Genomic DNA, 16,443 nt, shown 5'->3' on the forward strand with positions numbered 1-16,443 from the left:
AAATACCAAAAAGAATAAAATAAAATTGCTCTCCTTCAAACCATGGAATCTTTTCTGTAAGTCACTATTTAATCCAAAAGAATTAGTAATATTTTTAGCCTTGAGGGCCATCTTTGAATAAAGTAACACCTATATCTATTATCAGCAGACGAGTATAGTCATAATTTGGAGTCATTTGACCTGATTACTGGGTTTCATTTTTTCCCACTTCTTCTGTATTTTCTTTATGATTTTAGGTCTTTTCTCCTAATTTTTGCTTCAGTTTTTTTTTCCTATAAAACCAGAAATGGTAATACTTGTCTCTTTCCTGAAGAGGAAACAGTGAGTATTTATTAAGTATGTCACACTCTTTTGATTAAGTATATTCTAGAGAGGCAACAGTGGTTAAAAAAAAAAAGACTCAATCTTTGTAAGCTTCTGATTTCTCATGTGTTAAACTGGAATAATAATAATACTTCATTCATGTAGTAGTTGTGAAGGCTAAATAAGATAATGAAGGTAAAGCACTTAGCATAGCTTCTGATATTTATTAAGTACTCAATAAATGTTTATTACCACTACTGATATTGCTACTGTTGGTCTGGTGGATTCTATTGGCTTATCCAAAACTTAATTTTTAAAAGTGAGGTTTTTCCAATACTCCCATTTAGGAAGTTTTTATACATGGTCTCTTTAGACCTTTATGTATTATGTATTATCTATTTTTATTCTTCCATTTTCACAATTAGAACTTTGTTCTTGTCTGTTGAAAATGTTTATGTTCAATAGAACCTGTTTTCAGATAACTAGTCATTTTAATGGGTAAATTTTTAAGAATTTATCAGAAAAGTTTTCATTACCTAAATATGTTTTTCTTTAAATTGTATTCAGAATAGTAAAGTCACAGGATTATTTGATAATTTTGGGGAGAGACTCACCTAATTTTCTCACCTTTTTTAGGTACTTTTAACTAATCAGATGACAACAAAAATTGATAGAAATCAGGCCTTGCTGGTTCCTGCATTGGGTGGGTAATTAATCAGATAAGAATTTTTAATTTTTTAAAGTTTATTTATTTATTTTGTGAGAGAAAGAGTGTGTGTGAGTAGGGGAGGGGCAGAGAGAGAATCCCAAGCAGGCTCCACTCAGTGCAGAGTCTGACATGGAGCTCAGTCTTAAGAACTGTGAGATCGTGACCTGAGCCAAAATCAAGAGTCAGATACTTAACTAAGCCACCCAGGCACCCCGCATTTTTAATTTAACAGTTTTTCTACCTCTTTCATTTGATGCTTGTTGAGTACTGTAGGTTCCATGAAAGCAGAGATTGTATCTGTCTTACTCACTGACAAGTGAGCATGGAGCACAGTGTCCTTAGACACTGACTCATCCTTTCAGTTATTTAACAAACATTTATTGAGCATCTACTATTCGGCAACCATTGTGTCAGGTACTGAGCATATCAGTATTCATAAGATGACTCTTGCCCTCAGAAAGTCTTAGGCAGTAAGAAGGGTAAATCCATTTAAATACTGATCACACTACAGTGAATAGACTTATGATTTTTCCTAACCTCAGTCATGGTTTTGTTAGGACACAGTGTTTCGAGATTGTTTTGTACTAAATTCTTTAAGAATATTCTGTCCGAGTTTTTGCTTTTCTTCTGGTAGCCGGAAATATGTTAGTAAGTGTGATAAGGAAGATTGACAAATATGTTGACTCAAACTATAAAGTTTTCTGAAAGCAAATAAAGGATAATGATCTGCAGTATTTGCATAGATAGGTAAAAATCTATTAATCTCAAGTTGCCACCCATATACAAGGGATTTTGAAAGTGTAAGTATATTCTTGTGTTAAATTAGGTAAAATAAAACTGTTTTGGTCAGAGGCATTCTGAAAGACTTATAACCTTGTCAGTAAGGTAATATACAGTTGTTCTGTTCTTGTTCCCACTAGGGGAAAGCTGGGGACATGCTGCTACAATACGGCTAATCTTTCATTGGGACCAAAATCAAAGGTCAGTATAGAAACAAGTTAATAATTTTGAATATTGGGTTAATTACACGAACAGTTATGTTTTCTTAGATCTACTCCAGTGGATGAGATCTACAGTGCCCCCATGAACTAAAGCTTTTGTTGCCTTGTTCTCTATCACCTAGAGAAATCATAGAAACATATTGTTAAACTACACATTTAGCTAACGTAGGAAATGCTTTGGAATATTTAAATGATGGGGTGCACCTGAAATGAGTAGGTGGCCAAGGAATGCTACCTTCTAAAGCTCTTTGAAACCAAGTACCATTTATTAGTCTTGCAGGAGGTGGGTACTCTCTGTTCCTAGAAGGGATTTAAAGAAGAATAAAATCAGGACAAAAGGAAAACTTTGAGGTTAGCTTTAGGCCAATTTATGTGGAAAATAGGATGGTTTTTCTTAGTTGCTAAATATATTTTGGGTATGAAATTGTGTTTATTTTTGTTTTCTTTTGTATTTTGCTATCCTACTTTTGTTATCCAGTTACTTACCTGCCTTTCACAAGTATTGTTCTTTAAAATAAAACTATGGCAGCGTGAAACCTTTGTATTTGTTTTTAAAGCTGCTGAGCAAGTGAACAAACCAGCTTTCATTTTCTTTAAAATAGGCAAATGAAAGCTGTGGAGTCTTTTATTATACACTTCTAGAAATGTCAGATTTATGCAGCTTCTCTGCTTTGAGATTAATTGGTATAACTGAGAGAACTTCATTTGGAAGTGCTCTAATGAATGGGGGGAGAGTGAGACAGCAGGTGGGCAAAGATGAAAAAAAAGAGTTGCTTAAATATAAATCAGGTCTGGTCAGTGATATTGTCTAGTTCTTTATCTACATTTCTCTGTTCTCCAAACTGAAAAAAATCATGCCTGACCAAATTAGGTTTTACTTAACTCTGAACTCATAGCAGAATTTATTACTTTTATATACGTCTTTTGAAACTAATTCACATGGTTTGTGTCCCTTTTAAAAATGGCATTTCCAAAGAGCTCAGGTAACTCTCCTCCCCCCTCCACCCCCCATAATACATAGTGCTTTACAATTAACTTCCATCCCCCAGTTCTGTAAATAAGTCATTGTATTCTGGATCACAAAAGGAATTCTTTCCTTGGCAACAAACTCTATTGTAAACATTTGGCAACAGTTCTGCAGATGAGAATCTTATGAACATATTACTTGTATTTTCTCAGATTTAGGTTTTCTGTAAAGTGCATCCCACTGTTAAATGTTTTTAGGAATTTCCATTTTAAATGGCCACTTTTATTCTACTATTAAATATTCACTAATAGAATACATCTAAAAAATAAAAATAATACAAGCAAAGCAAGATGTTTCAGTCTTTTTGTTTGGGGTCTTTTTGTTTTTTAAGATGCTCCATCTTTTTTTTTTCTTTAATGTTTATTTATTTTTGAGAGAGAGAGCAGAGGAGGGGCAAAAAGAGAGAGAGACACAGGATCCAAAGCAGGCTCCGGGCTCTGTAGCACAGAGCCCAACGCGGGGCTCAAACTCACTGTGAGATAATGACCTGAGCTGAAGTCGGATGCTTAACTGGCTGAGCCACCCAGGTGCCCCAAAGATGTTTCCTCTTTTAATGCACTCATTGGAAGGAGATGTTTGCCTTCTTTGTCAAATTGTAGAAGTTAGCATTGGTTAGGTACCCATGAGATCAGAAGATTATGCTTACTTTTTAGGAGTTAGCCATTTTATGACTTCCAGCTTCTTACTGATCCTTTCCAAGAAATTGGAGAATGGTGTAGAACACTTGACAATGAATTAGATGGATTTAGGGGAAATCTGTTCCATAAGTTTTTTCTATATCCCAGACTATTATTTTAGTGACTACTTGCTGATACTAGGTATTTAACTGGGCAGTTTTTGTATACAACATTTCCTTCAATAATCCCTTCGATAATTTTTTGAGGGATCTATACTTACATAGAAGTGAGAATACCAAGGTTGCCCAGAAAGATTAATTAAGTAGTAAATAATAGCTACCATTTATTGAATATTTATTAACTATCCTTTACTAAGCATTGTATGTGTATGTATATATAATACTTCATTTTATTTTCCAAATAACTCTATGAAATAAGTAGTAGTATCCAAAGTTTATAGCTGACTCTATAATAGTCTCTTTTCCTATAATTGCTGTTTCTAGAATGTAATTATAGTATTGTGTTGATTGCCAGCAAATCTGAAAGTATAGCTCTTATCCTCCTTTTTAGATAAAATCCTTTTTCTCCAAACTGTTTTTTTCTCCCCAGCTAGAGATATATAAGTAATTTGCATACTTTATTATGATCAGAATAAGTTGACCTCATTTAGTAGAATTAAAATAGTTTTGTTCTTCATTGTTTGAAACCAGTTATCTTTAAGTCATTAAAGTTGCATGAAGTCTTGTATGTGTTTTAACATTTAGTTTATCTTGAAAGGATGAAAATAGAAATTCACACTGGGGAAAAATAGTTATAAAAATGAACACTTCCAGTTAGAGTAGAAAACTAAAAACCTTGACTAGCCAAATTTATATTGAGAATTGAACTTAAGTGTCCTATCTTATGCTTCAGTCCCCATCTTTTAACCAGAAACCCCTTTTACCCTCTGACTAACAATGAAATAACATTCCAACAGTTATTCAAATAAATACTTTTATCTCTGTCCTATATATTGTGTGGGATTTCCTCCAAATTTCATATTCATGATAATATGAGGCTGAGATTTTTCAGAATTATATCACTTTTTGCCAGAAAGATCTGGTGGTAGAGTGGAGTAATACATCAACACCCCCACATAGTGTTTCATATGTGTGCTCAGCTTTAGAGCACAAATTGTGCTTCTGTCTTATTTCTTCCTGACCCAAACTGTGTAGTTCAGCCATATGTTAAGCTTCATCATAGCTGGGGCCATGAGCCAAGTGATTCTTTGGTTTAGTTTGTTGTTTAAAAAGATCTCTTGAGATGCAGATATGAAATATAAAATTTTATTTTTACCTAGAAATTAGAGGAAAATTTTCACCCTGAATATTTAATGCCTACTTGACTTTAGGATTTTTAATAAACATGTAAATGCTTCTGAAAAGCTCATTTACTTTTTAATAATTTTCTCAGAAAATTCAGATGTATTGGGTATCTTTTTGGACATATTGTGATATGATGTGATTTAGATAATTTTTCAGAAGGTTAGCTAATTTTTGTTTTATTGAATCAAAAAGAATGATTTTTTTTTTTTTAATTTTTTTTTTCAACGTTTTTTATTTATTTTTGGGACAGAGCGAGACAGAGCATGAACGGGGGAGGGGCAGAGAGAGAGGGAGACACAGAATCGGAAACAGGCTCCAGGCTCCGAGCCATCAGCCCAGAGCCTGACGCGGGGCTCGAACTCACGGACCGCGAGATCGTGAGATCGTGACCTGGCTGAAGTCGGACGCTCAACTGACTGCGCCACCCAGGCGCCCCAAAAAGAATGATTTTTTAACAAGACAGGTTAAAATACACCATACCCCTCTCTCTCTCTCTATATATATATACACACACGTATGTATATATACGTATATATACATATATACATACATGTATATATACATACATGTGTACACACACATGTATATATACATATATACATGTGTGTGTGTACATGTATGTATATATATTTTTTTTATATACTTTTTTTTTTTTTTTACTTTTATTTTTAATTTGTAAGTAATCTCATTGCCCAAAGTGGGCCTCTAACTCATGACTCAGAGATCAAGAATCCCATGCTCAGGGGGCTGGGTGGCTCAGTTGGTTAAGTGTCTGACTTAGCTCAGGTCACGATCTCACGGTTTATGGGTTTGAGCCCTGCATTGGGCTCTGTGTTGACAACTCAGAGGCTGGAGCCTGCTTTGGATTCGGTGTCTCCCTCTCTCTCTCTGCCCCTCCCCCACTCATGCTCTGTTTCTCTCGGTCTTTTTTTTTTTTTTAATTTTAAATTTTATTTTTTAAAATTTACATCCAAATTAGCATATAGTGAAACAATGATTTCAGGGGTAGATTCCTTAGTGCCCCTTAACCCATTTAGCCCATCCCCCCTCCCACAACCCCTCCAGTAACCCTCAGTTTGTTCTCCATATTTATGAGTCTCTTCTGTTTTGTCCCCCTCCCTGTTTTTATATTAGTTTTGTTTCCCTTCCCTTATGTTCATCTGTTTTGTCTCTTAAAGTCCTCATATGAGTGAAGCCATATGATTTTTGTCTTTCTCTGACTGACTAATTTCGCTTAGCATAATACCTTCCAGTTCCATCCATGTAGTTGCAAATGGCAAGATTTCATTCTTTTTGATTGCCGAGTAATACTTCATTGTATATATATACCACATCTTCTTTATCCATTCATCCATCGATGGACATTTGGGCTGTTTCCATACTTTGGCTATTGTCAATAGTGCTGCTATAAACGTGGGGGTGCATGTGTCCCTTTGAAACAGCACACCTGTATCCCTTGGATAAATGCCTAGTAGTGCAATTGCTGGGTCGTAGGGTAGTTCTATTTTTAGTTTTTTGAGGAACTTCCATACTGTTTTCTAGAGTGGCTGCACCAGCTTGCATTGCCACCAGCAATGCAAAAGAGATCCTCTTTCTCCACATCCTTGCCAACATCTGTTGTTGCCTGAGTTGTTCATGTTAGCCATTCTGACAGGTGTGAGGTGGCATCTCATTGTGGTTTTGATTTGTATTTTCCCGATGATGAGTAATGTGGAGCATTTTTTAATGTGTCGGTTGGCCATCTGGTTGTGTTCCTTGGAGAAGTGTCTATTCATGTCTTTTGCCCATTTCTTCACTGGATTATTTGTTTTTTGGGTGTTGAGTTTGATAAGTTCTTTATAGATTTTGGATACTAACCCTTTATCTGATGTGTCATTTGCAAATATCTTCTCCCTTTCTGTCGGTTGCCTTTTAGTTTTGCTGATTGTTTCCTTCACTGTGCAGAAGCCTTTTATTTTGATGAGGTCCCAAGAGTTCATTTTTGCTTTTGTTTCCCTTGCCTCCTGAGACGTATTAAGAAGTTGCTGTGGGCAAGATCAAAGAGGTTTTTGCCTGCTTTCTTCTCGAGGATTTTGATGGCTTCTTGTCTTAACGTTTAGGTCTTTCATCCATTTTGAGTTTCTTTTTGTGTATGGTGTAAGAAAGTGTTCCAGGTTCATTCTTCTGCATGTTGCTGTTCAGTTTTCCCAGCACCACTTGCTGAAGAGACTATCTTTATTCCATTGGATTCTTTCCTGCTTTGTCAAAGATTAGTTGGCCATACGTTTGTGGGTCCATTTCTGGGTTCTCTATTCCGTTCCATTGATCTGATTGTCTGTTCTTGTGCCATCTTTCGGTCTTTCGAAAATAAATAAATGTTTTAAAAAATTAAAAAAAGAATCCCATGCTGTACCAACTGAGCCAGCCAGGTGCCCCAATTTTTCTGTTATATTTTGTATTAAAGTTAGAATTATCAACTCTAAAGCATTGTAAAAACTTATAATCTCAGTCCCTAATGCTATTCTTATATTACATATTACTCAGCAATTATTTCACTTTTGTATACAGTTGCAGTTACAGAGTATATGACATTTTGGATTCTGCCATTTTTGTCCTAAAAGTACAAACCTAAGACATTAAGCTAATGGACTGTGATCTCTGATTGCTTCTCTTTTGAATTGTGCCTGTGTGGAGGGGCAGTTTCAAAATTTGAAGAGTAACAGATCATAAACCAAGATGTCCTTTTTGAATTTTCTTTGAAAACAAATTAGACGCTGCTTGCATCTTGGTCAGGGAGTGGCCTTCTGTGGCTTCCTCTCCTGTGGGCTATGTGGCCTAGCGTCCCTGTCCCTGCCACCTGTGATCACACACCAAGGCCCGTAAGGGATTGGTGCCAAAGTTTCCATCAGCCTACAGGCAACAGCATGGCAGTCATCCTCTCCAGTGGCTCGCTCGTGGCCACCCATGACTAATACTGGTGCCTCCAGCGTTCCACTTCCAGTAACAGGTCCTGCATAAGTGCAGAGTATCCTGGGGAAGCCATCCCTTACCACCCTGGTCTCCCCAAGGCTGACTTGGGTCAGTGGTAAGCAAGCTTCTTTTTTCAGGAAGTCTACTCTCCTGTTCATGGCTACAGTGTTGGAATCCCCAGGCCTCCAATGGCACGATCACCTGTGACTTGGCTCTGGAAACCATGAGGAAGCAGCTTGGTGGCCAGCCTGGCAAAGCCAACACAGCCCTGAGTGGCCACTACCAGCCACTAGGCTTTAGGAGACCCTAAGCTCATATCACAACCCCTACCCATCTTTCCCCTCCTCATAGACTAGGTAGGCTGCAGCAAGCAGAAGCAGTTGGGTTCTTTTATATCAAAACGGCAAAACACCAAAAAGGAAGTTGGGAGAACCCCACTCTTTACTTTCTAAGCCACACACAAGGCATCTTGACATACCTTGTAACCTTGTGCCTTGCACCAAGTGGAAAATAAACTCCAAGCAGCCAATAAAAAAAAAAGAAAGAAAAATCAACATTATATTGTATGGAAATTAATGAACCTTTTAACTCTGAGAGTTTGTGATTTTTCTCTGTGTTAGAAACTATTTGTGCAGTTTTATCCATTTTTAAAAATTGTCGTAAATCTACCTGGCTCAGTCAGTAGAGCATGCCACTCTTGATTTTGGGGTTGTGAGTTCAAGCCCCATGTTGGACGTAGAGCTTACTTAAAAAAATTTTTTTTAATAAAATTGTGGTAAATTGTACATATCATAAAATTCATCATTTTTTTCATTTAAGTGTACGGTTTAGTGACATGAAGTACATTCACATTATTGTGCAGTCATCACCACCATCCATCTCCACAGCTTTTCCTTCTTCCCCAACTGAAACTCTTCCCATTAAACACTGATTCCCTATTCTTCCCTCCCATCAGCTTGTGGCAACCACTATTCTACATTCTGTCTATGAATTTGACTACTCTAGGCACCTCATATAAGTAAAATGATACAATATTTGTCCTATTATGACTGGCCTTTTTTCACATAGCATAGTTTTCAATGTTCATCATAACACGTGACAAGAATTCCTTTCCTTTTAAGACTAAATAATACTCCATTATGCATAGAGTTAATAACTTTGCATATGCAAAGTTAATAAGAACTTAGAATTTTATTTCTAACTACTTTCAGCTTTTAGTTTTATATTACTTTGCATAGTACATAATAAAATTCTACCTAAACAGGGGTGCCTGGGTGGCTCAGTCAGTTAAGTGTCCGACCTCAGCTCGGGTCATCATGATCTCATGATCTCAGGTCATGATCCAGGCTCTGTGCTGAAGCTCAGAGCCTGGAGGCTGTTTCAGGTGCTTCGGATTCTGTGTCTCCCTCTCTCTCTGCCCCTCCCCTGCTCGCTCGCTCTCTCTCTCTCTCTCTCTCTCTCTCTCTCAAAAATAAATAAACACTAAAAAATTTTTTGAGTTCTGCCTAAACAGACCTTGTTCTTGTCATGACAGTGATTCTTCTGGACGCAATCATTTTGAAAGAATGTGTCTTTCTTGTTTATTTGTATTAGTATGAGTATCTGTTTCTCATTTATATCCCAAGAAATTGTCTTAATACTTCTATCATAACAAAAAATACATGATGACTGCAAAAAGTTGGAAAAATATAAACAAAAAAACTCCTTTTATCCTGTAATAACAGCTTAACTTTTTGACTGTGGTCTTCTACTAATTTTCCTGTCTATGTGTATTTACATACTTACTCATAAAGGTGGGATCATACAGCATAACTTTTACTTAATATATTATTAATGTTTTCCCATCTAATTAAATATTTTCTTCCACATTATTTTCTTAAGCATCAATAGTATTTTGTCACATAGAAAATTATTTGAATTAGTCATTGGACTTTTAGATTGCTTAAAATTCCACTTAGGTAAACAAGTCTATTATTATATAAAATAATTATTATGTGCATACATATAGCTATTGATTAAAGGGAGTATTTTTGATATTTCTTTGCTTTCTACTTTCTGTGTCCTTAGAGAACAAAACAATAGAATTGTAGGAAAAAACTAAATTTAAATTATTAAATCAGTCATCTGAACTAATTAATTAAGATCATGTATTTGTGTATATTTATTCTTTTTCTCTAAGCAGGTTGGCAACATTGTGCAAATCACCAAGCCAGAAGGAATCTACAGTACTGTTTCAAATCACAGTCAGTATCATTTGATTAGAGTGGGATTTTGGTGTTGGTAGGCAGTAATTATCTGAAGAGAGCATTTACAAATTGCTTCTGTTAACTCCTGTAGGCAGCAAGCATATTTGAGGACAGCTTTTGATGCTTAGAACATTATCCCCAAAATAGTAGTATATATACAGAATATTCTAGTCACAATTGGACTGAAATTTATTCTTAAGAACAGAGGAAATACTTATTTGTAGGCTAGTGTGTTCCATGCCATATGTAATGTCAGGATATTAAAAATTTTTTAAGTGAAAGTTGTTAAAGATTTTCCAAGAAAAAATACTAACACTACTCATTTTAGTCTGTAGATATTATAGATCTATCATAGCCACCAAATATATCCTGCTTTAAAATGTTAATTTTCCTATAATTTAAAATCATAGAACACACTCTTTTTGGCTGAAATATGCATATTTATCAGTAGCGTTGAGCCAAATATATTCTTGGCGTCTCATTTTTAAGGACAAAAACAGAAATAGAGATTCTGAAATTGAATCATCGATTTAGTCTTTGTACTGCCTAGGTGCATTTAAAGTATCCTAACTGGAGGGGCACCTGGGTGGCTCAATTGGTTAAGCATCTAACTGTAGTTCAGGTCATGATCTCGCAGTTCGTGGGTTCAAGCCCTGCATAAGGCTCTGTGCTTACAGCTCAGAGCCTGGAGCCTGCTTATGATTCTGTCTCCCTCTGTTTCTGCCTCTCCCCTACTCATGTGTGCTCTTTCTCTCTGTCTCTCTCTCTCTCTCTCTCAAAAATAAATAAAACACTAAAATTTAAAATAAAGTATCCTAACTGGAAAATTTTATTTAGTTGTGAAAATAATTTGTAAAGCACCTAAGTAATTAATACCTGTTACTTCCTTTTACCTCTTCCAATAGAGCCACCATAAAGTTTGTTAGGACTGTCTTTTAGGGACACCTGGGTGGCTCAGTTGGTTAAGCGTCCCACCCGCTCAGGTTATAATCTCGCAGTTCATGAGTTCGAGCCCTGCATCAGACTCTGTGCTGATAGTTCAGAGCCTGGAGCTTGCTTCAGATTCTGTGTCTCCCTCTCTCTCTGCCCCTCCCCTGCTCACACTCTGTCTCTCTCTCTCTCTAAAAAATAAACATAAATAAATAAAAGGATTGTCTTTTAGAGTATATGTTTATAATGCACTGAAATTTGTATGTATGTATGTATATATGTATATATATATATGTATAAATAAATACACTCATACATATAAAAAATACTCTAGATATAAAATACTTCAGTACAGCTCTGGTTTGGACACGTACTCATGAGGTTTAACTTCTTCATTCACAGTGGTTGGTAACTTCTGTCTCAGTAAAGTAGCTCTCTTATCAATTAAAAATATTTGGAAGACCAGTTGTTATTTTTTTTTTTTAATTTTTTTTTTTCAACGTTTTTTATTTATTTTTGGGACAGAGAGAGACAGAGCATGAATGGGGGAGGGGCAGAGAGAGAGGGAGACACAGAATCGGAAACAGGCTCCAGGCTCCGAGCCATCAGCCCAGAGCCTGACGCGGGGCTCGAACTCACGGACCGCGAGATCGTGACCTGGCTGAAGTCGGACGCTCAACCGACTGCACCACCCAGGCGCCCCGACCAGTTGTTATTTTAGATGTTCTTAAAGCATACTTGTATATTTTTTCATCTTCCAGCCTCAGGGATTTAGAGATGCTGTTGTTGCTCCTGCATGTTCTTGGCAAACAGAAGGTTCATTGAATTCCCGGAAACGGTCACGAGAATGAGAAGAAGAACAGGAATCCAAAGACTAATCTTAAAGTATACATATGTATTGATGCTGTAAGATGTAATGTATACAAAGTAGTAGACTCATTATAAAATGTAAACACACACTATGGGATGTTTGAATCAAGAGCATAGGAACTGAATGTGAAAAACATTTAATTAGTATGATTCTCTGAATTTTTCAAAAGCAGTTTTACAATTATATTTTGCCCCATTTTCTTTTTTAGTAACATTCAGCAGAAACGATACAGGTATTGTATTTTTGCAGATGTGGAAAGCTGATCTCATGTGGCCAGTATGAATTTACCATTCAGACTGTTTTTTCCTCTTTTGCTAATTGCCTAGAAAACCCTTGGAAGAAAATATTTTTTTCACATTCCTATTTTGTTCTCCTCTTTAAATGTAGTTTTCATAATTCTTAAAAATGACTTGTTTTTATTATTGTAATGAAAAGCCAGCACCATGAGTCAGCATATTATTGTATTCAGTTTTAATGGTAGGATATAAACTTTACATGACCAATGTGATTTTAGTCACCCCAATCCTAAAATCTAACCCATTTGTGTATTTTTTTAATGTTATTTTATAATGTTAAGGGAAGGACTTTGGAGCTGTTACCCTATATAGAAATTGTCTATAACATACATCTTCCAGAATAGTCAAGTTGATAAATTTACAGTTATTTATCTCTATATTTTTGAAACACGGTGTGATCCATTCTAGAATTCTAGATGTATTGACATTTTCCTTTGAATAATCTTAACACTGTTTGTATGAATTAAAAATTTGGATTCTTGAATGGTTTTAAAATCATCTAAAAGTGTTTTGGCACCTGATTCTTTTTAGTACTTCTCAATTCATTCACAAAATTTGCTCTGGTTCCCAATGGAAGAAAATTATTTAAATAATTGAATATTATGTACTGTGACAACCATGGTCTCCACATTTTAGAGGCAATTGGTATTTCCTCCTCTCCCAGAGTGAACACTAAATTTATAAAGTTTTAAAAAACACAGTTATTCTGTAATTGATTATTCATAGAATAACTATGGTTTGCCAGGACTTTTTTGAGAATGAAATTAGACACTGCTAACAATCACATCAGGACACTGGACATAAACCAGGACCATCCCAGGCAAATCAGGCATATGGTTGTCCTAATTATAGAAGACTAATTTCAAATGACTATTTGAGTGTAGGATGACTGATTATAATTATTTTTGAGGTCTTTAAGGCATATATTTTTATTAATGCAGTCATTATAAAAAAATTACCCATCATTTTATATTCTCTATGCTCAAATCACAAAATCAAGACAGGGGTTTATTAGTGATAAATATCAGTGTTACTAGAGAGCAGAACTATAGGAATCTCATTTTATAAAGCATCATAACACTGTAAAGAACTATAGAACCCAGGATATAGACAAAGCCACGTGTATTTCTTTTTGGTTGTAACTTTTTTGTGTGTGTGCAACTCTTTATAAATAAACTTTATGTAAATATCCTTTCAAAGTTGTTTTTGCTAAAAAGATCACTGTTCTTCTAGTTATAATATACTTAAATCTTAGTCTGCTTGGGCCGCAATAACAAAATGCCATAAACTTAAGCAACAGAATTCTCTCACAGTTTTAGAGGCTGGTAGTCAAAGATCAGTGTGCCCGGATATTTGGTTCTGGTGAAGCTTCTCTTCCTTGCTTGTAGACAACCATCTACTTATTGAGTGCTCACAGGACCTTTCCTTGGTGAATGTGCATGGAGAGAGAGAGATCTTTTTCTCTTCATCTTCTTTTTTTTTTATTTTTAGTTGATATCTATATCTTTTTTTTAACTTGTTTTATTTTTTATTTTTTAAAATTTACACCCAAATTAGTTAGCATATAGTGAAACAATGATTTCAGGAGTAGATTCCTTAGTGCCCCTTACCCATTTAGCCCATCCCCCCTCCCACAACCCCTCCAGTAACCCTCAGTTTGTTCTCCATGAGTCTCTTCTGTTTTGTCCCCTTCCCTGTTTTTGTATTAGTTTTGTTTCCCTTCCCTTATGTTCATCTGTTTTGTCTCTTAAAGTCCTCATGAGTGAAGTCATGATTTTTGTCTTTCTCTGACTAATTTCACTTAGCATAATACCCTCCAGTTCCATCCATGTAGTTGCAAATGGCAAGATTTCATTCTTTTTGATTGCCAAGTAATACTTCATTGTATATATATACCACATCTTCTTTATCCATTCATCCATCGATGGGACATTTGGGCTCTTTCCATACTTTAGCTATTGTCAATAGTGCTGCTATAAACATGGGGGTGCATGTGTCCCTTTGAAACAGCACACCTGTATCCCTTGGATAAACGCCTAGTAGTAGAATTGCTGGGTCGTAGGGTAGTTCTATTTGTAGTTTTTTGAGGAACCTCCATACTGTTTTCCAGAGTGGCTGCACCAGCTTGCGTTCCCAACTCTCTTCATCTTCTTATAAGCCCACCAGTCCTATCAGATTAGGACTTCACCTGTATGACCTCATTTAACATTAGTTGCCTTCCCAAAGCTCCAAATATAGTCACACAGAGGTTTGGGCTTTGACACATTAATATTGGGATGACGACTCGGTCTGTAGAGATCTAGGAAATTTAAAATATGTACACGTAAAATTTTTTTTAAAATCTTTACCTGCTTTTTAAAGAGCCTAATATGGGGGCAGCTGGGTGGCTCAGTTGGTTGAGCATCCAACTTTAGCTCAGGTCATGATCTCACAGTCTGTGAGTTCGTGCCTGTGTTGGGCTCTGTGCTGACAGCTCAGAGCCTGGAGCCTGCTTTGGATTCTGTCTGTCTGTCTCTCTCTCTCTGCCCCTCCCCCGCTCATTCTTTGTCTCTCTCTGTCAAAAATAAATAAATATTAAAAAAAAATTTAAAGAGTCCAATATATACTCATGTGTTCCACATAATTTTTCTATGATAGTTTTTAATGGTTGTGCATAATTTTAAAGTTCTTTTTGGAGTTTTACTACTGTAGTTTTAGAGTTATAAACAATGCTTCTAATAAGCATACAAGTTCCTTTTTTAAAGAAATTGAAATTATGGGGGTGCCTGGGTGGTTCAGTCGGTTAGTGTCTGACTCTTGGTTTCAGCTCAGGTCATGATCTCTCGGTTCGTGCGTTTGAGCCCCGCGTGGGACACTGACAGTGTCACGCCTGTTTGGGATTCTCTCTCTGCCCTCTCCCCCTGCTCGCTTGCTCTCTCTCTCTCTGACTCAAAAATAAATGAATAAACATTTTAAAAAAAGAAATTGAAATTAGGATTTGAATTAATTTTTCATTGCTGCTGTAAAAAATTACCACAGATTAAATCCTTAAAAGAACACAGATTTATTATTTTACAGTTCTGGAATCTGTAATCAGTTTCACAGGGCTAAAACCAAGGTGTCAGCAAGCCTGCGTTCCTTCTGGAGGGTCTAAGGAAAATCGATTTTCTTGCCTTTTCTAGCTTCTAGAGGCTGCCTGCATTCTTTGGCTCATAGCCCATCTTCAAAGACAGCAGTGTAGCATCTTCCAATCTCTCTGTTTCCAGTCTGTCTCAATTGCCTTTTTCCAACTCTGTGTCCTGCCTTCCTTTTATAAGGACACTTGTGATTACATTTAGAGCCCAGTCAGATAATCCAGGATAATTTCCCTATCTCAAGACCCTTAATCACATCTGCAAAGTCCCTTTTGGCATGTAAATTAGCATTCACAAATTTTAGAATTAGGTTGTAAATGTTTTGGGGGAGCCATTATTCAGCCTCTCACTTCATTTGGTAACATTCAAGAAATAATGGTCCTTGGGTGATAAACACACTGAAGTTTGAAAAGCACGGAGACAGACATTGCCATTTTTTAACTGTTTTCATAGTCATTCCCATGGGAATGAAGGATATATAATATATGCACATATATATTATATATATAAATTATATATTTATATATTTACATATATTTATATATTTCTTATATATTTATATATAAATTATATATTTATAAATATATATAAAAGGATATGAAAAGATAGTTCCTGTTAGGATGTCCTTGGAACCACAGTAGAGGAGACGGCCATCTTGCCAGCGCAACCCAACGAAAAGCCCCTAGCGGGGCACCAGAAAGAATTGAAGGTCAACCAATCACCAAGCGACAGCATGACCTGCCATGAAAAAGGCCCACCGGGACCTAAACCTGGAACTGCTGCAGCTTAAAAACCCCACCCCACCCCACCACACCCAGGCGCGACTTCCCTGACTCCTCTCTCTCTCTCTCTCTCTCTCCCTGAGTCACAGAACCTCGCCCAAGACCTTAGTTCCAATAAAGCCTTTGACTGCTAAAATTTTTTAGCTTCTGACTCTTATCTTTACCCTGCCTTACACCTGACCCTAACAGTTCCTTAGCTTTTTGAAAGCTTTTATTTAAGTACTATTATTCTTTC

At 36.2% G+C, this 16,443-nt stretch overlaps 1 protein-coding gene across 1 annotated transcript in view; it reads left to right on the forward strand.

The window, feature by feature from the left end:
* Nucleotides 1-13,504, forward strand: part of RAD51C (RAD51 paralog C) — a 36,427-nt gene extending 22,923 nt beyond the window's left edge. The window contains exons 6-9 of the mRNA XM_049637796.1: nt 940-1,006; nt 1,933-1,993; nt 10,153-10,213; nt 11,908-13,504. Of these exons, the coding sequence (XP_049493753.1) occupies nt 940-1,006; nt 1,933-1,993; nt 10,153-10,213; nt 11,908-11,997 (279 nt within the window). The 3' untranslated portion in view covers nt 11,998-13,504. The remainder of the gene's footprint in view (nt 1-939; nt 1,007-1,932; nt 1,994-10,152; nt 10,214-11,907) is intronic.
* The last annotated feature ends 2,939 nt before the right edge of the window (nt 13,505-16,443 follow it).

Source organism: Panthera uncia, chromosome E1 (assembly GCF_023721935.1).
Source record: "Panthera uncia isolate 11264 chromosome E1, Puncia_PCG_1.0, whole genome shotgun sequence".
In the NCBI taxonomy this organism is placed as follows: Eukaryota; Metazoa; Chordata; class Mammalia; order Carnivora; family Felidae; genus Panthera; species Panthera uncia.